Source organism: Gymnoscopelus microlampas (genome assembly GCF_963454915.1).
Source record: "Gymnoscopelus microlampas genome assembly, chromosome: 18".
NCBI lineage: Eukaryota > Metazoa > Chordata > Actinopteri > Myctophiformes > Myctophidae > Gymnoscopelus > Gymnoscopelus microlampas.
In genome coordinates, this window is record NC_139955.1 from 33,859,572 (window position 1) to 33,884,258 (window position 24,687).

The 24,687-nt window shown below is 41.4% G+C and overlaps 2 protein-coding genes across 5 annotated transcripts in view; one reads left to right on the top strand and one right to left on the bottom strand.

Annotated features, from left to right (window-relative positions):
• Positions 1 to 1,414: 1,414 nt before the first annotated feature.
• On the bottom strand, positions 1,415 to 7,014 carry LOC311033668 (transmembrane O-methyltransferase homolog). Of its 2 annotated transcripts, none has more exons than XM_084041267.1 (4): positions 6,743 to 7,014; positions 3,714 to 4,016; positions 3,325 to 3,521; positions 1,415 to 2,854 (listed from the first exon to the last, which is right to left on the bottom strand). In XM_084041267.1, the coding sequence occupies exons 2-4, from the start codon at positions 3,967 to 3,969 to the stop codon at positions 2,516 to 2,518; spliced, it is 792 nt and encodes a 263-aa protein (XP_083897393.1). In that variant the 5' UTR covers positions 3,970 to 4,016; positions 6,743 to 7,014; the 3' UTR covers positions 1,415 to 2,515. The 2 variants fall into 2 exon arrangements, with proteins under 2 accessions (XP_083897393.1, XP_083897394.1); XM_084041268.1 differs by lacking the exon at positions 6,743 to 7,014 and adding an exon at positions 4,320 to 4,339.
• A 233-nt stretch (positions 7,015 to 7,247) lies between these two features.
• Positions 7,248 to 24,687, top strand: part of limch1b (LIM and calponin homology domains 1b) — a 115,110-nt gene continuing 97,670 nt past the window's right edge. For all 3 annotated transcript variants that reach the window (XM_084041631.1, XM_084041633.1, XM_084041632.1), the window contains exon 1: positions 7,248 to 7,549. In XM_084041631.1, coding sequence (XP_083897757.1) covers positions 7,436 to 7,549 — 114 coding nt within the window. In that variant the 5' untranslated portion in view covers positions 7,248 to 7,435. The remainder of the gene's footprint in view (positions 7,550 to 24,687) is intronic.

The window sequence follows — 24,687 nt, forward strand, 5'->3', positions numbered from 1 at the left end:
TCAATCATGTTCAGATAGTTTAGATCACTCACGTTCTATAGTCTTACTTTTAATCTTCAACACTGCACATTAATACCTCCTTCTCTCCTTACATTTCTTTCTATCGGTATCCCCCTTCTATTTTTTTTTCTGTGAATACTGTATGCTGTTACATTTTATCATTTCAGCTTTTATAATACACAGCTTTATATTAGTGTATACAGTAACAAGTGTGACCTCTGCTCCTTTTCCATTGCTATGAAAAACATACCATTACATACTGAATCAATCTAGTTATTTCCATTCCTGCTTAAAAAGGTAGACACTGCCACCCTGTGTTTATTTGGAATATCAGTTTTACTTGTAGCACAATGCTACTATGAGCTGGAGAAGTGGTGGCACAACAGACACTTTTGTAAATCTGTTGTTATAACATTTAATTAGGTTTAACACATCTCAGGATATCTCTAAGATATGCAGCCGCATGCTGCCAATAAAAGGGAAAAAAACTAACATATTTAAAACATCCCTGGAGGAGGTTTATAACTGCTAATTGAGTTTAAAAATACGATTAAATTACTGGTGCAACAGATTGAATCTAGGTTTATGGAAATTACACTGAGATTGTGGAAGATTTTGATTAAACCAGGATTCATTTTAAACTACATTTAAACTATATTTAAAGTTTGGTGCAACCATTCTGCAATAATTCATGCATTACATCATCATGAATTAAGCATTAAGCATGGATTAAGTGATATATGAATGTGTTCCCTCAAGTAAAGTACTTACCTCTACCTTCCTTGCCTTTCTGTCTGTACCCCCCCCCCCCCCCACACACACACACACACACACACACACACACACACACACATATTTCTCTGAATACTGTATGCTATGTTTAACATAGTATGTTACATTTTATAATGTCAGCTTTTATAATATCCAGCATTATATTTTGTAATAAGTAAATGCGAGCTCTACTTCTTTTCCATGGCTATGAAAAACAGTTACATGTGCTGAATCAAGGTATTCTAGTTATGTGTATTTCAATTCCTTAAAAGGGTAGACACTGCCACCATGTGGTTATTTGCAGGTAGGCATACCTTTATGAGAATTAAACTATTATTACTTTCTCTACACTAAATGTACGATACATCTTCCTTCCTTCTTTGATTTAAAGGCCAGATGGCCCCCTGTGGTTTAAATCAAAGTTTCCTTTACATCTCCATATGATTAGCACTTCTAAGTGGTCTATATACCGAAAAACAGAACATGTCAACATGTCAGTTGCCAAAGAGGACTTACATTCTTCTTTATATGATTCTGTGATTTGGTGTCGGTGACCAAATGAGTGGAGAAACAATTTTAAGTAACCAAACTATATCATTTAATGAACTATACATTGAAAGATTCAATGGTATAAAATGCATGAACAATCAGCACACACTTCACAGCTGGGACCATAGCAGCTGGGAGAGAATATGTCAAAAATCATAAAGATTGTCACATTCCTTGAGCCCTAAAACCTAGGGGTTAGACACAAAAAACACATTTCTAGGTTGAATAATAATTGAGATGTAGCCATTTTAAGCTCCTGGCAAGCATCGCTGATGTCATCTTCAAAATGACTCCTTTCCAGAAGTTAAGATTTTCCTACATTTTTAGTATGCTATTTAGCATACCCAATAGTAACAGAATTCATTGAAAGATATTTTCTATCAATTATTTTGGGGTTATTTTGGGGTTCAACCATATACTGGGGGGCTCCCCCAGAGTTACTGTCGAAGTGTCCTTGAGCAAGATGCTGAACCCCTAATTGCTCCCAATGAGCAGGTTGGTGCCTTGCATGGTTTCCACCACCATCGGTGTATGAATGTGTGTGTGAATGGGTGAATGTAATGCACAATCTATGTAAAGTGCGTTTGGATAAAAGCGCTATATAAATGCACCATTTACCATACTGACCTGTCTAATATTGGATTCATTGCATAGCGACCACTAGGGGGCCAGCCCAACTTGTTTGCGATGGTTTACCTCAGTGGTTCTCAACCTTTTCAGGCCGTGACCCCCCAAAATAATCATATTTGAACTGGGGACCCCCCACCCTGACAAGCACTTGGAATTGTAGGCATTACATTTAGTTTGACTCGATTCCACAAATTAATATTGTGAAAATAGCCAGTCTATAAGCTCACGCCTCCAGCTATTTTCACAACTTTTGCCTCTTTCTTATGTTATTTGACAATTCGACCAATTTTTTACCAGTTTTTATAGTTTATTGATTACTTTTAATGCAGTAATGGTCTTTTTTAGTTTAATTTCTTTCATTCTTTTTTTATGTAGCCTATTAGGTATTAAAAGTCCTTAAATTATCACTTTACTGTCATCTGGGGACCCCCCTCCAAAATCATGTGGGGACCCCCTGGGGGTCCCGACCCACAGGTTGAGAACCACTGGTTTACCTAACACCACGCCAAAAATCTCACAAATGCACCAAATGCACAATCTTTATGAATTCCCTCCCAGCTAATAGTCACTTCAGCATTGTATGACGACTGTCCTCATGATAAAAAACCTCAGTCATGAAACGATGCTCTGACATAATAGAGTAGTTCTCTGGCTGCGCTTTGAAGTATTTCATAAGGTCACCGAAGGCTGGAGCACAATGGCCCCTGTTGACCAGGAGGACGTGGCAGCCAGACGGGTTGAGGAGTCTCTCTCTCTCCATGGCCAGCAGATCAGAGAGGTAGTGCTGCGGGTCATGGTCCATCAAAACCAGATCGAGAGCCACGCTAGTGTCCCCATGGTCTGGCGCTAAGTGAGGGCGCAGGGCAGGGATGGCCTCGGCGGAGCTGCATGCCAGCACATGAAACTATTAAGAAACAGAAATGCTAATTATTGACAAGAACGAGGTTCATAATGATGTGCAGCGACGATTCACTGTCAAACGACTGATGCAGATATATGTAGGAGGCAAGTCATCTAAGAGTGTCTATGTGTCATGGCCAGTGGTGTAAAGTAACTAAGTACATTTACTTAAGTACTGTACTTAAGTACAATTTTGAGGTATTTGTACTTTACTTGAGTATTTCCAATTTCCAATAGACCAATCATTTGTTAAACAACATTGAGACTGGACGCACAGGTGATTGTTTCATCCAATCAATTCCCAACATATTGTTTCGGAGTGCGCTGGTTTCAGTTCATTCAACCTCCTCTTGTGTGTTGGCTAGTGAGGCGCGGCCTAGCGAGACATGACAGAATGGGTTTCATTTGGTGCCGGCCTGCGCGCGCATACTGGTTCTCATCAGTGTGACGTCGTCTGTTAAGGGGTCTATGTACCTGTGAGTCTTTGAAGCCTGCTACCAGTATGAGCTCCTCCCCAAGTTCTGCTGTGTAGGACTCCATCTCCACTGTGACCAGCCGTCCACCAGGGGGCAGTAGACGTAGCATCCTGATGGAGCTGTAGCCACAGTGCATCCCCAGCTCCAGCAGACACTGGGGGCCAACCCTCCTCAACACTTCATCCAGCACCTGGCCTAATAGGATAGGACAACACAAGCCTTTATGGCAGCGATTCACAACCTGTGGTGGTAAGGGTCCGTTGAGGATATCGCAAGTGGGCCCCCAAATAATTGGCAAAACACTAAGATTGTATTGATAATATAACATTAATACAAAAATGTATGTAAAAAGAAAAGTGCAGAATTCTGAATCAGGTTTAAACTGACCTCTCTGTGGACCCAGGCTGAGAGAGGGATGTGTCTCATCGTAGAGGTCAAACGTCTCCAGGACACTCTGAGCATTGCCATGGGTGCAGTGGGAGAAAACATAGGCATGGGTGCTCTTCACGCACACACTCCCTCGGGCGAGTCTCAGGGCCCAGGCCAGTGCTCGACGACACAGTGTTCTGATGTCAGCACGGTAGTGGTTCAACACAATGACGATGCCAGGGAGCAGTGGGACAGAAAGAGCCAACAGCCACATTTAGAATAACTGTGACGGGGGAAACGACAGGGAGGAAGCTTCCCAATCTGTTGACAGAGAAAGAGAGAGAGGGAACAGAAGGTTGAAATCAATGATTAAATGGAGAAGGTAAAACGATGATATTCATCAAGGTTTGACTAAGGCTCCACAGTGACTATATGACACAACATTTAAATTCCCTATTGCAGAGGAGACAAGGAAACACCTTCCAGAAACTGATATAATATATGAACACAATTCATTTTTTTATTTTTTTTGACAACTTTAACCAATTCATGAAGATTACAAATAACAAAAGGCATTGGCAACATTGGAAATCATATTTAAATACTGTAAATCACAATATATACCTGTAACCTAATAATGAGTTATATAATATCAAACCATCAACTCAGAGATTATATGTTTGCTACTGTAAGTGCGTAGCTCAGCATCTTAGCACCTGGAAATGAATGGCAGACTAATTAAAATTATTATGATAATCTGTAAAAAGAATGAATGAGAGTTTCAAACCTGTCTCACAGCACACCAGCAATAAACTCAGAATATAAATGTTGACATATTTGCCAGGGAGTACCTGCTCCATTGGCTATAAGGTTAAGAGTGTTCCTGTCAAAGACAGGTGGGATCCCCTGTGTTTGACAGGAACAAGATGGTAAAAAAAAAAAGAAAAGAAAGAAAGAAAAAAGAAAAGGAATATAAAGGCCCGTAGGTAAGAACAAGGTCTCTTTGTATTTTAAAAGTTTGGTTCCCTAGGTTACAATAGCAAATACATGTTCTGTATCTAGGCAATAAAACAGACCCGCTATGCAGTAAGGAGAATCAACAATTGAAGGAAAAATAATACTTGTTTAAGAGTAATACAGCAAATCGGTCTGTGCTTTCCATCTGGGCTGTCTCCAGTTTTCCTACTGTATGTCAGATGAAGAAAAAAGAATGGGAGTGCATTCTTTTGATGTGGATGACATTGCCATTCACTGTTGTGCTACTACTATAGCAAAGGCTCCACTCAGCTACTGCCACCAACAATTTACCACACGTCGAATGTCTTGTTAAGAAACTAAAGGTGAGAATGGGTTTCTATCTCAGAAGGAAGTCATGTTTTTCTTTTAATGCAAACAATATTTTCATATATTTATTTTACCAGTTTTAGATCAGTGGTTCTCAAACTCTTTTATGTAAAGGACCCCCAAACCGATATGTATTTGGCCGCGGACCCCAATCTGAAAATGTTTGTGTCAGGGACCCAGAAGAGAAGTGCTCGCAAAACGGCACGATTTAATAGCTAACGTATAAATGGATAAAGTGGTTACAATAATTGTGATGCTATGCTAACTACTTTTGCTGGGGACCCCTTGGAACCCCTCCAAGGACCCCTGGGGGTCCCTGGACCCCACTTTGAGGAACCACTGTTTTAGATTATGGTGATGTTTTATACTATATGAATACCTGTTCCACCTCACTACACATGTTGGACACTGCTTACCATGGTATGCATACATAGATTCATGACTGGCCATACTGTAGTGTAGATCACTTAACGCAGCATTGCCCTCTGTATATAAGATAATAACCTAATATTGCTGTTTGACAATAACCCCACAACTACTCTGAACTATCTATCACACCCACATTTAGGCCATTCCAAAGTGATTATCTTTTTTCAACTAATGTAGCCTAACATTCCCCCCCCCCCAAACCCCACTTCCATGCAGAACCTCCCCTGAAACATGTTTCTCCGTTTATCCACACGAGGGAGCCAAAGGAATGGCAATCATATAACAATACATCTTCAGTAGGTTTGTTTATGCCTGGTCTCCATGACACTGAGCAGCAGGGTTGCCATGTCCGCTTATTATAAGCGACATTGGGCTTGTTTTTCTGTAAAGTCGATTCTAAATATTGGTAGCTGCGGGTTGCGTTTCTTTGGCCTTGTTTCTGAAGTGCAGTTGTTGCTTAATTAAGTTTGCTTCCTAAAGTTGTTTAAACCAGTGGTTCTCAAACATTTTCAAGTCAAGAACCCCCAAATTAATGTGTATGTCTGCGGACCCCCATGTGAAAACCTTTTATGCCTGGGAGCCCCATAGATTTGTCTTATTAGAATGTCAAATTGTTAATAGTTTATTGTTAATTGTTTTATAAGACTTTTTTTAAATAGCAGATCTACAAGCACACAACGTGTCGCGATGAGCTTGTAGATCTGCTATTTCCAAATAGCCAAAGGGCTTGCTTCTTTTTTTTTTTTTTTATAGACCTGATTGCTTGTTTCTCTCTCAAAACCTGGCAATACTGCCAACATGCAGGACCAATACTAATCTAAATGAAATGTTTTCACCTGGCCTAGAACCCTTTCATGCCTACAAATTGACGTTTGAAGTTGAAGTTGAATTGAAGTTGAATTTACTCTTAGCAATACTAATGTTAGGGTGTTATTTTACAGTGCGACCAAAAGACATGTTAACCACCTTAGACATTCTTTTGTTGACAGCAGCCTGTAATTTAAGCTACATTGCTAATTAGACAACAATGACATTACGTTTCAAGTGAAATGGCTGGTCCCCGGTTTGTTTTGGTGCCAGGAATCCTGTGGTAGTCTTGTAAACGGTTGTCTAGCTAAATACAAACACGTAGAATGGTATGATGACAGTTTTGTACTAGTAGGATCGGATGGGTGCTCGGACCTAAAACAGGTGTCCATTTCGCACCAGTCTGCAACTCATCTGTATGACTTCGTATCAAGACAAACGGGCACAATCGCAGGCTATAAACTTACATTTAAGTTAGAAATGCGAAGACACGATGCTCCAAAAGGCGTCTTCTTCATACAAAAACTATAGCCTACCTACCCTCATGCTACAACTCCCAGTCTGATTCACAGATTCGCTCTTCCGGGATTTATTCAAATCGAATCGGGAACGAAACATTCATAAATCACCCAAAACGCCTCGTTCTTATCCTTGTTAGATAAACAACGAAGTAACTACAACTTGATTTTCATCCAAAAAAGCCACCCTCCGAGTCTGATATACACATAACTAACTAGTGAAGTGCAATGATATGCAACAATAATACCTAAACGTGCGGGTGGATAAGTAAGGATTAGAGAATGAGTGGCTCCAGTCATCCAGTGCTCTCATTTGTTCCAGGGGGGTGTGACTGTGCGGTCCCCAGTGGCAGGTCGCCCTCATTGGCTGACGGGCAGAGGCAGAGCAGCTACTGCTCACTGCGGTGTGCCTGTGTGTGAGTCCTGTTGTTGGCCCACAGTCCTCACACTACTGCTGGTGCTGCTGCTGCGACATAGAGAGAGAGAGGGGAAGGGTTTCGTTTTAAGCCCATCATTAACGTGCTTCTTCACGTTGAATCCGGTGGATTAAAACGAGCTTCACGTGTTTTTATTTTATTTTTTGTTTCATTTTTATTTTATTACTTATTATAGCCTTTTTTTTGGGAAGGCAGTCCCTCTCTAATGGCCAGTCCGGTGGCAGCAGATCATCTGGGACAGTCTCATCAGCATCATCACCCTCCTCTCAGTGATTCTGCAGCGGACTCTGCGTTTCTGGAGGCGCACAAATGGATTGAGGTGAGTCATATATCACCAACAACACTAGCCTTGTATCAAGACTATCATAGATGTATTTTATCGAGTCTGACTTTTACTTTCGTATCTACGATAGTCTTGGCTAGCACGCCCCAGTGCGTCCTGCATTTTCACCAGTAAAGCCCGTACTTCTCCGTACATGTACAAAAATATATATATAAGATGCTTACCCGATTGCTCCAAATGTTAACTCGCGCTTCGGCTTCTTTGTGCAATGTATTAGTCCATATTGTTCAATAAAGAAGTGTTTTAATCCCACCTGTGTCGGATTCTGTCGGCAGTTCCCTGTATTCCTCAACAGGCGGTAGTGACGGGGCGCATCTGGTGAAAGACGGTATTACACAATGTAAACAGGAAGTAAACGAGAGGGAAAGAAAGGTGTTTGCCCACAGACGGGATTAAAGCTCAAATCTATTGAAAATATGGACTAATACATTGCACAAAGATTCCGAATGCCGAGTTAACATTTGGGGCAACCGAATAAGTGCCTTATATTTTGCATTTGTACATGTTCGGAGAAATACGGGCTTTACTGGTGAAAGTGCAGGACGCACTGGAGAGTGTTAGCCAAGACTAACGTAGATATAAAAAAAATGTCAAAATCGATAAAATACAAATCTCTGATAGTCTTGATCCAAGGCTACATCTGTACCACCATGATTGCTCCCAATGCTCCATGTTGAATTTAATATTGTTCTTCGCTCATGCTTTTGTCTCGCCACAATCTATTTTAATGCCTTGTCACCTGTTGAAAAGTGTGACGCAAATTCCGACCACTGTGTCCGTGGCTGCTGGCTGCGTGCGTGGGGCCGCTCGCTGCGTGGACACAACAATGAATGCATCATGTGGAATGGATTTTGGCCTCATTGCGAGCTTTGCCGAACAATAATCTCTCAAATGGGGTTTTGTTTGGTGGGGATTTGAATCACGACATCATTCACTGGCGGCGTTGCACTAGACGTAGCCCAGGCTTTAGCTGTCCAGTTCACCTCTTTTAATAGAACTCATTTAACTATACATGTACTCAAGTACTGTACTTTTACTTTACTGGAGTATTTACAATTTTCAGTACGTTTTGCTTCTACTCCACTACATCTCAGATGCAAATATTGTACTTTTACTCCACTACTATTATTTGAAAAAATGTTAGTTAGGCTACTAGTTACTTTGTAGATCTGAATTATTATTACAAAACATACAGTAACCACTTCAGTCCTATATACATTTCGGCCATTTGAAAATAGCCGATCTACAAGCTCACAATGTGTACATTTTGAATTCCGGACTTTAACTTGTAACAGAGTATTTCTACATTGCACATTGCAGTATTGATACTTTTACTGAAGTAAAACATTTTAGTACGTTTTCCACCACTGCCAGTTCACCTCTTTTAACAGTTCATTTATCTCTATGAGGGGGGAATAGACTGGCAGTTAACCCCAATTACCCCAACTTTATGGGTAGTGGCTGCTTTAATACAGGTGCATAATAACATTCTATCATGATGATTTTTGACATAAATCTGAACTGTACAAAACATCGACACATCAGGGCTGTCTAACTAATATGGTATACAGTTAATTTAAATCTTAACCCCTTCATCTCACTACCGACCCACATTTGATTTACTGTTGTGTCATTTCAGTACAACATATAGCCTTGCACAGCACATCTTTTGACTATACATTTTGTCATTTCATATGCTGAGTGAAGACTAGGCTAACACCTAGAATCGATGCACAGTGACAGATTTGAAAATGAGTTCCAACCACCAGGCACCATTAGGCTACAGTCCTATTTAGAAGCACCAAACTCCTCGGGGGCCCAGATCACATCTTTAAAAAATCACTACTGACCTAGAAGCCTTCTAACAGCAGAAATTCGAGTTACAAAAAGTGAGGGGAGTAGAGGGGGAGGAGAAACTACTCACTTGTTGTTCTACCTTCAACCTGCACAGGCGCATAACCCCTCCCTCCCACCCACCCACCCACCCCTGGGGACTGATCTCATTACCTGTACACACCTGGTGACTGTCCCTCGGACAACTCGAGGGATACGAGACAGGTCACTAGGTTTTTCAATGAATAAACCAGGCAAATCCCCAGCTGTCAACTTTATAACGGCTAAAGTCTGATCATTTGTGGAATTGTTTTGTTGTGGTGTTTGTTGTCATGACTCAAGGCTCAAGTGTCCAAACTGTATAGGTCACAATTGTCACAGGTGTGTGTGTGTGTGTGTGTGTGCGCGTGTGTGTGTGTGTGTGTGTGTGTGTGTGTGTGTGTGTGTGTGTGTGTGACTGCGTGCACACACTTACCACATAAGCTTGCAGCAAATCATAAAGACGCACAGGGGTTTTAATGGGGTCCATGACCCGTGTTGCATGTCATGTTGTCTCTCTGTCTTGTCTTTTCTATCATTCTCCAGTGAACTATATAGTATTCAGCAGAATCTGAGATGTCTGAAAATATTAAATAAATAAAAAAGCTTGGAGAAATTACGATGTTGATTATAGCAAGTAGGAAAAATGGAAAAATTATTATGAAAATAATACTGAAACACTCGCACACCGTTCCAATGATAAAGTGCTTTCATTGCACCCAAAACATCAGTGACATTTGGAGCTACACACTCTTCATCACACATCAGATTATTGCAAGTAGCACGTGAAAAGGAGGAAGGACATGCAAATCCACAACCCAAAGTTGAGCAGGTGCTGAGCAAAAAAATAATATGTAAAATGTAAAACAAAGGAGCACTTGCACACTGTGTGGGCTCCAGTTGCTATAATTTTATATTGTAGCAAGTAACCCTTCTTATCCCCTTTGGCTTTAATAAAAATACATTTTGAAATGGTGTCACTGCTTGAATTAGGCTTTAGACAAAATGAAGAAAGACAAAACACCTTGATGCTGCATTCACAGGTGCTCCTAGTGAGTTACCTGTCACCATGTTGTCATTAACGCTGATGTAAAAGACAGTGTTTAAGCTGCTCTGAACTGTAGATAGGACGGGCTGTTTTCACCCTCTGGGGAGGGTGAAAACCCTCTGTTTAGTTGGAGTGATTGATTTGTGCCATATTTAGTCACAGCTCATGACAGTGTGTATGGACACATACACACACACACCATCCCCCATCTGAGCAGTTCAATGAACTATTCTTAATGTGAATTGAGCACTATTTTATATTATTTGCATTCTAAATTATGCTGGATTAGTAATCAGATGTGATACATTAGTGTTGCAAGTTCAGTTTCTTTTTTTCTTCCTTTTGTTTTTTTTTCCAGCCACAGCTTTCAATCTTTTTTTGTTCCATCCAGAACTCTGTTTTGACTTGTTCAGTGTCTGTTCTCCGTAGCACTGCTTTGTGGTTAATATCTATCCCTGTTTCTCTCTCTTGTACCACCCCCATCTGTCTCAGTCAGTAGCATGGTATGTTGAGGAGTCTCTCTGAACAATACAAAGCTCCGTTGTGTTATGGCTGAAAGGGAAAGTGATACCATCTACATGTCAGTGCCTGATATTGTTTCAGTGATATCATTGTGTGTCTGCCAATTCGCAGGATCAGGAGTTCACATTGTCTATTCAATTGTTGTCAATCTTATTGTCATTATTATGTCTGTAGGTTGTTTTTAAATGAAAATGTTAGCGTATCTTGCTACAGTAAATGTACAACAATACAGATAGAATCATGATCTTAACTCATTTTGACAATGCATTGAGGAAAGATAATGATTCCATCTGTATTGTACTACTATAGTACCAATACTATATTCAGGACTCTTTAATGTTGTGTTACATTGCCTGCTTTGTAGGTCTAACTAACACAACTAAGCTGATCACAGCTTGATTTCCCCTTGAAAGCTTTTGTCATGGTCCTTTTGAAAGTTCTCTGTTTGCTTTACGTTGTATGTGTGTTGTATGCGTTGTAAGTACTATATGTAGAGTATCTCTGTGTATTTAAATACTGTACCTAATCTGGGTACGTTTTGTCACCCATGGTTGTTGAACATGTTTGAGTGTAGAGGTGGAGCAATAATGACTGCAGGGACATCCAGCAAGAATTAAAATGCCATCGTGGGAATGGACATAGACCTGACGACAGCTACTGGTGTTTGGTACGGAAACTCTTGGCTGGCAAGTGAGTTGTTGAGCAGAGCCAGGTTTGGACCTCTGACAATGCTCTAAGCACTTTTTAAAAAGTAGGCGTCATTTCCAGCAAAGCCTTGTCGCTTCTTTGGCTCAATATATAGTATATATGACAGGTTGAAAAGATATCTACGTTAATAAATACTGTATATATAAATACAGTGTGACTTCTTAGATAATTGCTGTTGCAAACAAGACTTCAGTTCATTTGCCATTAAACGTGTAATTTAATCTAAATGTGTAGTTTATTACAGTACACATAATTGTTTTTCCTCCACATCAGCTGAGCAAATGACAGTGCCATTATAGGTGTAAGTGCTACTGTATGCGTTATTTCTTTAATGTTATTTTCCTCAAAATGTAACATTTCTGTGTTGATACTGCTATATTGGGTACAATACTGGCTCACCTGCCAGTGAGGAACTCCCACCAGGAGGACATAGGGCCGCAGTCATATAATCCCGTTCAACACCCCCTGCTAACGGGCGCCGCCTCAGCCCATGTTGCCAAGTTCGCTTATTAATGCGACTTTGGGCTTATTTTTCTGTAAAGTCGCTTGTAAATATTGGTAGTTGCATTTTTGGGGCTTATAATATCCAAAGTGTAGCTTATTTGGGCTTCTTTCCTAGTGTTGTTTAAACCAGTGGCTCTCAAAAAGGTTCATGTCAAGGACCCCCAAATTAATTTGTATTTGTCCACGGACCCCCATCTGAAAATGTTTTGTGCCAGAGACCCCCCATACATACTGTAGAACAGAGAATTGTTGAGAGGATCCATTATGTCCCAGAAGTATGTGACATTGAGTACACTACCGCTGTTGCCTGCCAGAAATAGTGCATCTAGTCACCTCAGACCTGTCTGTGTCATTCTGAATCCTGTCTTGGTCCAAACGGAAGGGGCTTCCAGCCAAAGTGTGCTTAAGATCGAGAACCCCCTAAAATAAACTGCCTAAAATGTAGGCCTACACATTATGGATTCTCATGTCGAGCGACATTGTAGTCATGAAGACCCTAGTCTTCTGGATTCTTATGTGCCGCTTCCAGGCATAGGACCAAAATTCCACCAGGGATGTCTTTAAATTGAAAACGGCAAAGGACCCTCGCCTTTTTTCTTTTGTTTTTGATATTTTTGGGGGCTTTTTCTGCCTTTTATTTATAGTGTATTGTGGAGCTGGAGATGGACAGGAAACAGGGAGAGACATGCAGCAAAGATCGTCGGGAACGGGACTCGAACCCACAACGCGCTGTCAGGCTACATTAGAGCCTAAGTGCTAGCGGTCCGGGCCGACCCTCTCCTTTTATTAAAATGACGGTTTGGAATCCCCTCTAGGTTAGGAGCTATCCATAACCCAGGATGCTGCTTGGGCCCTGTGTGGGTCGTCGAATATCCCGACGGCAATGTCTTTAAAGAAACCACAGCCCTCTCTGTTTCAGTCCCAAGGCGGTTTCGGAAAGCCCTGTTTCACGTGCGAAGACGAACCGCCTGGTGGTGCCCCCCCTGAAAGGTTCCATGATGTCACTCCCACACTTTAGGGCATGAGTGGAATTGATGTGTTTTGATAGCGCCGGGCTTTTTGGTGTCAAGTTAGTTTCAAAGGGAGCTGAAGATGCACGGCTGTGACTGTAAGCCACAGAAGAATGCGAGCTCAGTGAGAGGTACCTGTCAGAGAGAGAGAAGGGGAAAGGGAGAGAAAGAAAGACAGGTGGGGTGAGGGGCGGTGAAGGATGTTTCCTTCATCGCACACGTTAAGTACGGTCTATTGAACTGGGAATCCTTGGCCTATCACAATGACACTTTCTTACAGCTCAACTTGAAAGATGAGCTCATCTATAACTTAAATCAAATTCAGGTCTTCAGCTAGGCTTTTACCTGTGGTGCTACTCCATCTAAAAGGCAGTTATCAGGACAGTGTTATTATCAGGGTTATGTAGTGTAGTTGTATGCTAATTTACCCCAGGGAGCATATTGGAAAATAAGGAGGGTTCTTTTTCTTCTTCTTCTTTTTTTAACAGTAGCTAAATATAGCCAAAGACAAGTTTGATGACAAGATCAAGTTGTAGTTCTAGTTGTGATTTACAGAAAGAAATCTGTGAAGCTGACCATTCTGTCTTTTCTATTAGTGTTTTCAAGAACAAAACCAACGCATCCATATTAATGTCTTCTCTATTTGTTTGTATACAGTTCAGTGGTTTGTGAATCCTTTTTAAAGGAACTTCATCAGCCACAGCTTGAGGGTAATGTGGGTAAAGTGTGATCCACTAAATATAGGCTCATGATTGGAGCAGTGGGATAGTACTTCATTAAGTGCATGTCAGCTGAGCCCTATACATTTAGGTTTCAGGCCATAAAAGGGTCCTTGCGGTCGACTCACTCACTCCACTGCGAAATCTTTGAAAGTAAGATGCCAATCATCAATCCAGAAACCACGATCCTCCTAATCCCAGTAGAAGTCTTCTGTCATCTCCCATTCAAGAGCAGGCGTGTTGACACAATGACATTTAGTGAACCAGTGAGCACTAGTGATTAGAGCGCGTTGAGAAGATGAAGATTGAGAGCGGTGTCATTTACACATAACCTTAATTCCCACTTTTCCCCCATAGTACATAGATTTGTACCAGGGACATCAAGGAGGAATCTACTCGTAGATCTTTGTGATCCGGACCTGTACTAGAGCAGAGTTTTTCAATGTCAGCCTATCATTCGAGTTATCAGAATCAGAATCTTGTATGGAAGATGTACACTACAGGATGTTTTCATGACTTGTAATATTTGATAGTATACGTACTGGTACAACAGAACAGCGTCAGCAGGACCTCAAATACACAATACACCAAAAAACCACATGAACGCAAGAACATTCAGCGAAAATAGCAGATCTACAAGCTCACAATGTGTCTCAACAAGACGCGTTGTGAGGATGGGCATTCAATCACATGTGTGAGAAGATTGTGGGCTTGCCCTATTTTCCTACCCCATCTCGTGCATGCACGTGTCTGTATATATGTTAGGCTGAGCATGTTATGCCTTTTGTAGAGCAACATCTCCATACAGTCCTATTTTTGCTCATCTGTGGCTGCAGCACTATGGGTGCTATATCAGCTGAGTCAAATCAGCCTTTTTTATTTTCTTGTTAATTTGTTAAGGGACTTCTAAATGGCCCCAGCTACCATCCACTTTCCACAAGGGTAGGGCACGTATGTTTGTAGGGCAATGCACCATGTTGGAGGGAGAGCCAGAGATGCACTCAGAAGTGGTGTGAGCACTTTGTTCAAGCACTTTGAATTGCCTTGCTGTTGAAATGTGCTATACAAATAAACTTTCCTTGCTTTGCCTTACCTTTGCATGGCCAGAGCACTACTGTACCTACAGGTATGACCAGCTGTATTTTCATCAGTGTCTTCACTAGTATATAAGTGTAACCAGTGTATGGGTGCAGACAGCACTTTGTGAGAATATCCTCTGTGCTGTGTGTGCAAGGTCCTTTAATCTTCTAGATGTGCACGTGGCCACGCGCATGTGTGTAGCAGTACATCTCTTTTAGTGGTGCTCTCATAATGGCCTTTCTAGCCAGGGGAGAATCCTCCTACTTTCATCCTGGCAGTCCTTTGTTTGCAGATTAAAAGGGACATTTTAGTTGCGATAGAGCAAAGCATTTTGGCAGGAGGGAGAGGGAGATTCTCTCTCTCTCTCTCTCTCTCGATCCCTCTCTCCCTCTCTCCCTCTCTCGTTCTGCAGTGCGACACACTCTTCCTGTCTCCCTATCCTCTCCCACACACGCACGCACGCACGCACGCACGCACGCACGCACGCACCCACACACACACACACACATACTGTACATACACACAAGGAGGACCTACTGTAAAAATTAAGGACAAACTTTGTCAATAAAGATGTCAATCATGGTAGATGGAAGTATTGGCTGCACAACGCAGCTTATAGACCAATTATTTGTTTACTAACATTGAGCCTGGACGCACAGATGATTGTTTCACGCAATCAATTCCCAACCTGTTTCGGGGTGCACTGGTTTCAGCACACCCCAACCCCCTCTTGTGTGTGTTGGCTAGTGAGACGCGTCCTAACGAGACCTGATATAATGGGTTTCGTTGCGCGCATACTGGCTGCACGCAGCCAGTATGACGTCGTCTGTTAAGGGGTCTATAGGGCATCGCAGTTGCGGCCACTTCCGGGTTCCACTGCAAAATACGCAATGCATTTTTCCCATTGACTTTTCCAAAAATATTTATATCAATTAATTTAAGCCTAGAATCAAGCCATCCAGGATCCTGGTGAATCATGACCATAAAACCTTTGTTTCTGTGATTTGTTTTATTTTATATTTAATGATATGATATACTATATTTAATAAATACCCTTTGTTTTGCCGTTTTCAAAAAAGTTTTTTCACAGTATCAAACGTTTTATGGTCATGATTCACCAGGATCCTGGATAGCTTGATTCTAGGCTTAAATTAATTGATATAAATATTTTTGGAAAAGTCAATGGGAAAAATGCATTGAGTATTTCCAATGCTTCCATGAGCCCTGATGTTTTTCCTGTCAGATAAATTCACCATCACCAGCTGAGAAATGGCTAGCGATACTAGTCTCTGTATCCAAAACATGTAGCAGATAACTGTTTAGCGTTACATTCAGGATACAAGGAGTATTTATCAAGCAAAGTAGACAAAAGTAAAAGGTTCATCTAAACAGACATCCATCGTATTCTGTAGCACCATGTGAACATGGTATCATAATGTAGGAAAATAGTTTTTGTGAAGTAATTAGAGGAGTTTGTGAGCACTTTTTAAAAAAGAGAAATGGGTTAGCACTAAATTAGGCACTATATCCATTATCCAACAAGGTTCCATGTGGAGAGCCGCTAGGCATCACGGTCTATGTAAAACCACAGAATTAAGAACACATTCCTGCTGAATATAGTGGCCTCTGGGTGTACAGTAGATAGCGCGCAGTCTCACGCACACATTTAAACTTTTCCTCCAGAGACCAGTGGTGTAAAGTAACTCATTACATTTACTCAAGTACTGTATTTAGGTACAATTTTGAGGTACTTTGACTTTACTGGAGTATTTCCAGTTGTCTATACTTTTACTTCTACTCCACTACATCTCAGAGCCAAATATTGTACCTTTACTCCACTACAATTATTTGAAAACGTACTAGTTACTAGTTACTTTGCTGGTATAAATTATTACATTATAAAGCATACATTTAACCACTTTAGCCCTATTTTATACCTAGGCTATTTTCAAACATTTTCGTACTTTTACTTTTAGTACTTTAAGTACATTTTGAAACCAATACTTTTGTACTTTTACTCAAGTACATTTTGAATTCCGGACTTTTACTTCTAACAGAGTACTTCTACGTCGCAGTGTTGATACTTTTCTTAAAGGTTCTATGACATTCATTTTCACTTTTTTTATTTTTTATGTTTTTTTGGGGGTTTTATGACCTCAATTACACCCAAAAAATCTGAACTTTGAACATTCAGTGGATTTTCTGTGGTCTGGGGTTTTCTGAATAATTAGGCTGAAAAGTAATCTGAGTTTGGCCCTTCGACAGTGAGGTCACTGTCGATTAATCCCGCCCACTCTCCTTTTGAAGGACCATGACAAAGACTTTTAATGTGTGGTAAAACTGAACGTCATGAAACCTTTAAGTAAAACATTTGAGTACTTTTTCCACCACTGCCAGAGACCAGGGCAGTTAGCCTAATACACAAGAGCAAATTCATTTCAAGCTGGCAGATTTGTGGATGTTTCCAGGCTACCTGTTTCAGGACAGACAGACGTACGTACACTATATCTTTTATGGATAGAACACGGATGGAGAGTAGATCGATGCTTCACAGGTTTTCAGTGGATGTGGATTCTAATTGGGTCACAGAGGCTGAGCTTGTCTCCTAGTTTCAGTGAGTCGGGGCACAGGGGAGCTGGACTCCTTCTGTCTGCCTTAGGGAGCCGGAGGAGGCTGCTTCAGTGATATGAGTGCCACTGGCTCCATACAGAGATATACTGTGGTAACAGAGACCAGGCTAAATTGTTCTCTTTTGTTACTTTCTTTTCACCGTGGTCACGATTACCGCAAAAGCATGAGACATCTGTAAATTGATGTTACTGCAATGAGTCAGTCTATCATTAGACTCATAGGAGTCCTACTGAACATTAAGCATCAAGTCTAAAGGCCTCAACACGCCAAGCCGACATCTGTCGGACGGTCGATAAGTCTGTGGCCCAAAATCGATGACATCATAGTTGGTGTGAACATGGCTGTTTGTGTTAGTGAGGCGTTGCTCACCCATCCAGCTCAACCTCCCGTTGATGAATGGTAGCCTGGTTCCAGACGAATCTGCCCTTGGCAGATTAGGTCTGGCCCCTCTAGATATTGGATTTCTCTCCCTCCGAAGTTGTGAGGGACCAATCAGGGCCCAGTATGCAAATATGGGGCGTTTTTATCACCAGAGGCATTTTTTTTATTTGCCCCTCGGTTCCACACAGAGATTCCAGACTAATATCTACACAGTGATATTAGTCTGGCGATGCCAGGCTAGGTGAATGGGGGGGGGGGGCAGGGGGTAGAGCTCTCTGGTTGTGTATGTTTAATACATGTAGTTTTATTGTACACTCATAAGTCACCCTTTATCAGAGTGGCTAAAATATGAATGTTATTGTAATGATATGATCAGTCTGCACATTTGGACCCACACTGCCTACTTTTCCTATGGGCGCCTAGGGGGTATTTGAATGGTAAATGAGATGTTTCTGTCCCTCCTTTCCGGCACAGAGCTCCCTGAAAGACTAAATAAGCTTGTTTCTGCTGTAGTACAAGTAACCTATTGTGCCTTCACAAAATCTACCAATGAGACACATAATCTAATCTTTCGGCCTCAAGGTCTTATTAGTGTTATACATAAGAGCAGTGGAAATGCTGCGATAGATGTTTTATTTATCAGGCTGCTCTGTGATTTCAGAAATTTGGTTACAGTACATAACACAACATAGGCCTATGCAAAGCCAATGTTGACTGTAGCAACATTTTCTTTTTTTTATGTGTTAACCCATTAAGACCGGAAACGTATCTGTGTCATTTTAGATTTCTTTGGCTTTCAAAAGTAGCAGATATACAAGCTCATAGCGCGGCACTGAGTGCCGCACTACGAGCTTGTAGATCTGCTATTTTTGAAAAATTGTGCAAATCTTTGAATATATATACTGTATATATATTTTTTTTTAAAGCGAACATTTGTAACTCAAATCTTTGCGTCTGGGGGTCCCTGGAACAAAATATTTTGAGATGGGGGGCCAAATACATATCATTTTGGGGGTCCTTGACATGAAAACGTTTGAGAACCACTGATATAGCAACATAGGTTTTTTCAAAAAACTGTACGTGCATTTTGTAGAATCGGCCTCAGGTCTTGATGGGTTAAGATATTTTTGTATATGGTGGTACAGTTATTTAAGAGTTGCATACCGAATGAATGGGCTCCTTTTGCCATATGTGTTGGAGCAAAGTTCAAGCTGCAAAAAGCTTGAGCTTGTTTTGCATTGCGTAAACCCAAGTTCAACTCACCGCTGTTTCTGTGGCTTATTGGATTACTGACAGTGGCAGAAAACTAAAACACATTTTTTTCTTGTAACTTCTACTTATCCAGTACATATTTGACAGGGGATGAACGCTCTTTTCCAGGAACATCCCACTTCACTAGGAACTGCAAACAGGCTACGTACACATGCATACCATAAGTCTTCTACTGTAGTCATACTGTGAGCATGTGCCCAGTGATAAGGAGGGAATAATTCTGTTATTGTTACATTTTAGATATTGATAAGAAGTTGCATAATGTTTGTCTCCCCACGGAAGAGCAATATTCATTTCACTAATGTTGCTTGAATGATGCTTTGTGGATCTGACTTAGCAAAAGGGCAAAAATATTCAGATTGTATGTCCAAGGAGGGAGTGTGGGTTTAATACGCAAGTTATACAAATCTTGTGTCAAAAAATAAACGAATACATAAAATCCGAAATGTTAACGTATGATTTCCAAAAGAGATGGCTACATTAACTTATTTAAATAAGCTACAGATTCCTTTTCAGAAAGGAACTGGCAAAGTTTGGTTTCGAGAAAATTGTACATTTCAAACTGTACAGAATTGAATTATTCATAATCTTTTTGCAGTACAGAGAACCAAGTGGTCCACACAGCACAGCCACCATTCATGGTGATCTTTGGAGTCACATGGTGATTGTTTTTATTGTCAATCTCACTAACACGCACAAATTGTTACAAACGATTGTATTTCCCATGCAACCCGGCATTCCTAAGCACTAAATCCCCATTTACTCACATTCTTTCTCTCTCTAGCCCTCTCTCTCTCTCTCACGCACGCACGCACGCGCGCGCACACACACACACACACACACACACACACACACACACACACACACACACACACACACACACACACACACACACACACACACACACACACACACACACACACACACACACACACACACACACCCCCCCCCCCCCCCTCCCCAGCTGGTTGTTCCCATCAACAATACACGCTGTCACCAGCTCTAGAAAGTGACACAATTGTCCCTCAGCTGACTGGCATGTGTCTGGGTTGCAATTGCAGCTGAGCCGGTCCCCACAATGCTGCATCATGGAGCGGTGTCACCCAGGCCAGGCCAGCCATTACAGTTACTGGAACAGCTTTGGTCATTCTGTTATCAGAAATGTCACTGATTTTCAAGGCACACCAATGAGCAAGTAAAACTCTTAAGGCACACCTGTATTAATATAGCTGATCTACAAGCGTTGTGATGCGACACTTGAACTTGTAGCTATTTTTTTAAATGCCTTCCATCGTTAATAACCATGGAGTTAGCATAGCATAAAGACTCTTCTCTTGATGTTTTGTGGTATTCACTTCCAGCATGAAGGAGGGGGTGGGGTAAATGTGTGTTTGGTTGAACACACACACACACACACACACACACACACACACACACACACACACACACACACACACACACACACACACACACACACACACACACACACACACACACACATTTTCCTGTGCCTGTGTTCGTTCAGTCAAAGTCAACCTAAATAGTTCTCCATTGACTTTGTATGCTAAATGCAAGAAATATTCATAGATACTCAGGTCACAAATGTTTTTATTGTGAGTGTTAACTTATAAAATGGAATTCACCCACTTGTTGTCAACTCCGTCAAGTAAAAATCATCAATACTAATAAAAGACGTAACAATCTAGAAAAAACATGTAATGTAATAATTTTGTCACAAGCTTCCACATATTCTATACTGAGCTGAATTGAATGAAAATGAATCGCTAAACTAGACATACTGTCAACATACAGTCAACCTACTTGTCTTGGATGTCGTCCCTGTGATGTAGCGCCGCATAATTAAATGCTAAAATGCCCAAATATTAAGGCAGACAGTCTCCAAAGTCCAAGAGGCTGTAATATTTCCTAGTGGGAAAATATTTTGGATGGATTGCTGCTGTGACTAACAAAACAGCTTAAGTGAACTTGTCAAATATGTCACCACTCACCACTGAGCCGGAATAAGTGTGAATGGCAGGCATGGACCACCTCCGCGGTACTTAACATCTGCAGATATTCATTAATGTATTCATTAATTACAGCAGGAAGTAAACATGTTCCATATTATGTTGTGAGAGCCTCCATTGGGTTTGTCTACTTTGAGGCATATTCACCTTTGAACATGTTACTATTTCAGGGTAAGGGGTTGTCTGTGAAATGGAGGGGCGGTGCAACTAATTGTGACTACAGTACCGTCCTGTATCTTTTTACTTCCTACTTCTACTATATACTACTATAGTAGTTCCCTCTAGCAAGAAAATAACTCAAAACACTCTCTGTGCTGGCCTACAGTTATACTGTAGATGCCACCAGCCATCTAAAAGAAAACATTGTTGAATGTCATGGCACAAACCAAACCCTGGGAATTTACAGTCAGGCTTCCAGACGCTTTGAATGGCTGTGCATATTTCTCTTATGGTCATTTAGCTGTCAGGACACAGGCATGGTTTGTGGGCCTACAGCACCTTCTCTTTGCGTCATCATGGCACCCGTCCTGAATGATGTCCATAGCTGTTGGCCAGCTTTCTCTCTTCTTCGGCCCCACGCTCCTCAGCGTCGATGCTTTGTTAGCAGTTCATTTATTTACATAGAAGATGAAGACAATAAGGTCCGTTATCCATCCGTGGTCTCACACTAAAACACTGCTCCTCTGTTATTCCACTATACCAGTGTGAATGTGTCAACTGATCCGCTCCTGTGTTAACACTCCTGCGTTACTCTCATTCATCCTGCTGTGTTCCCTCTCATTAACACTGGTGTCTGTCCTTATTCCCCATCCCATGCTTGACTCTTTCTGGCGTGCGCACCTGGTTCAATGTCCTTTAATCAATGGCATCCCATTACTACAGTAGGCCTACCCCCAGTCATGACAGCCATATACTATACAGGGAGATGGGAGTTGACCGTAACAATATTGATCATGTTCAATCAATAACTTCCCTTGATTGTTTTTCTTTTTGTTGTTGTTTTTAATTGCTTGAGCATGGCCAATGGTTAAAGTGAAGATGATGATGATGATGATAGTGATGTAGCTGGATGGGTGTATATCAATATGGTTAGTTGGGCCCAATCCGCCCAACCATACTAACAATGTGTGTAGCCTACTCATGCTGCTGCACTAGCTTGCAAATTACTTGGATAAATGCATCCACCTAACAGCATGTATTTGACTTTTACAGTCCTGTTCTCCCCTGTTGCAACAAATTGATGTATTTGGGACTTGTATTTGGCTGCAGACCCCCCATTTGAAAAGATTTTGTGCCAATGGCCTCCATAAGAGAACATTTATCAAGATTTGTCAAGATATAAAAAATGAAATCTAAAATACTGTAGCAGATCTACAATGTGACGCATTGTGAGTAGCTGTACATTACCTTGTTTAGCTGGGGACCCCTCTGGAACTCCCACAAGGAACCCTGGGGGTCCCCGGGCCCCAGTTTGAGGACCAGTTGAGCTCCAGACTAGCCTTAGGCTGTGATGGCATCAGACTAAAGGTCTCTTCAGGCCACTCATTATGGGAGCACGGCCAGCCCTGCAGTCCGTTTAGGCTATTTGTTAAACGCTGTCTACAATTTAATTGTCACGGTGCATTTAGCAGCTCTCAGTGAAGAGACTAACCCCAATATAAACAGAATACAGTACACACACACACACACACACACACACACACACACACACACACACACACACACACACACACACACACACACACACACACACACACACACACACACACACACACACACACACACACACACACACACACACACACACACACACACACACACACACAGGCCATGCTGTGAAGTGAAGCCACAGTGGACACAAACTGTGGAAGGACAAACTTAATGAAAGCAGTGATGGGGAAACTGCCAGCTGGTCCTATGCCCTGTCATTGCTTGTTGTTATGTTTTTTGTCTGTGTTAATTAAATGGACATCACATCAGTGTCTATTACTGAGTATTTTTTTATCTGCATTTGGAATGGAAATTTTGAATTGGATTGGTAGTTTAATTTAAGCTGTCTCATAAGTCTGATGATGAAGATTCGTTGGTCAGTCATGGTCATATTCTTCCCTTTCTGCATGTTCACACCACAATGCAATGAAAAAGCAATTGGCCAGAGAGTCAACAGGCACTAGAGGAGTCACTCATAGAGGTCTAATGAAGATTTGATTTGCTTTTATTTTACTGCTGTCTGTTAATTCTTCACTCAAGGTTCAAATTATCTTGAGGGATTGTTTCCCCGCATCACTTTACCTATAGAAAAACATCATCAGTCGTCTTCCAGTAGCCTTTTTCCTTTGACTTTAAGTTTACCTCAAAAATGTGCTCCACGTTGAGTGCTGTATAATACAACAGCTGTTATGTGTCCTCTTCCTTGAGAAGGACGCTGAGCAATGTGCACAGTGCACACTAATATCGTGCAGCCCTAGAATGCACAGCACCACCTACATTACTCATGCATAGAGGCAATTCAGAGCAGTTTTCTTGAGTGATGCCATGCTCAGGGGCATTGAATAGCAGCTAGTAGCTGCCTCCAACTTACAGCAGCAATACGCTCCCACCTGTCAGCACCGAGGATTGAACCAGCAAATGGCTAACCTATTGACCTCTTATCCACCTACTGCTCTTATCCCCCCTCAGCTTTCAGGTTGCGAGGGATAAGCTCTAATCCTAGTAAGTAATCTAGCTACCTGTATCTCCCTACATGATCGTATCCCTGGGTGGCCTGCGTCTAGTTCCCATGCCATCAGTGTCGCATGAATATTTGTCACGTTTACGGCCGTTGCTGTGGCTGTCTGTGATCCCTGCACTGCTCTCTTTTGGCTGCTTGCAGGTTGACTAGCTTGGAATCTACATTATTCTACTGGTGCAACTCGTCACTTGGGAGAAGACAAAACATTTAAATAATATCGCTGGCTGGGTTTAGACTAGAGCCTGACCGATGCCAGATTTCTGGTCCGATGTTGATCCCAATTGTCGTGAGTCGAAGACCACTGATAACCGATGTTTTGAAAGAGCAAAATGTTCTAATCAATTTGAAAAACGTATTAACAACTTTGAACCTGTCTGGCATCCCTATTTTGAGCATGTGCATTATAGGCGAAGATATTTGAAATATTTGATATCTTCAAAAAGGTTATAAAATGTTCATAAACCTCCAAAAATAGCACATCAAGCTTACAAGGCGTTGCGATCCATTGCGTTGTGAGCTTGTAGATCAGCTATTTTTGAATGTTTTTGAATAAGGCTTAATAATACTTGAATATTGGGACACATCGGCCACAGTTATGCCGATACCGAT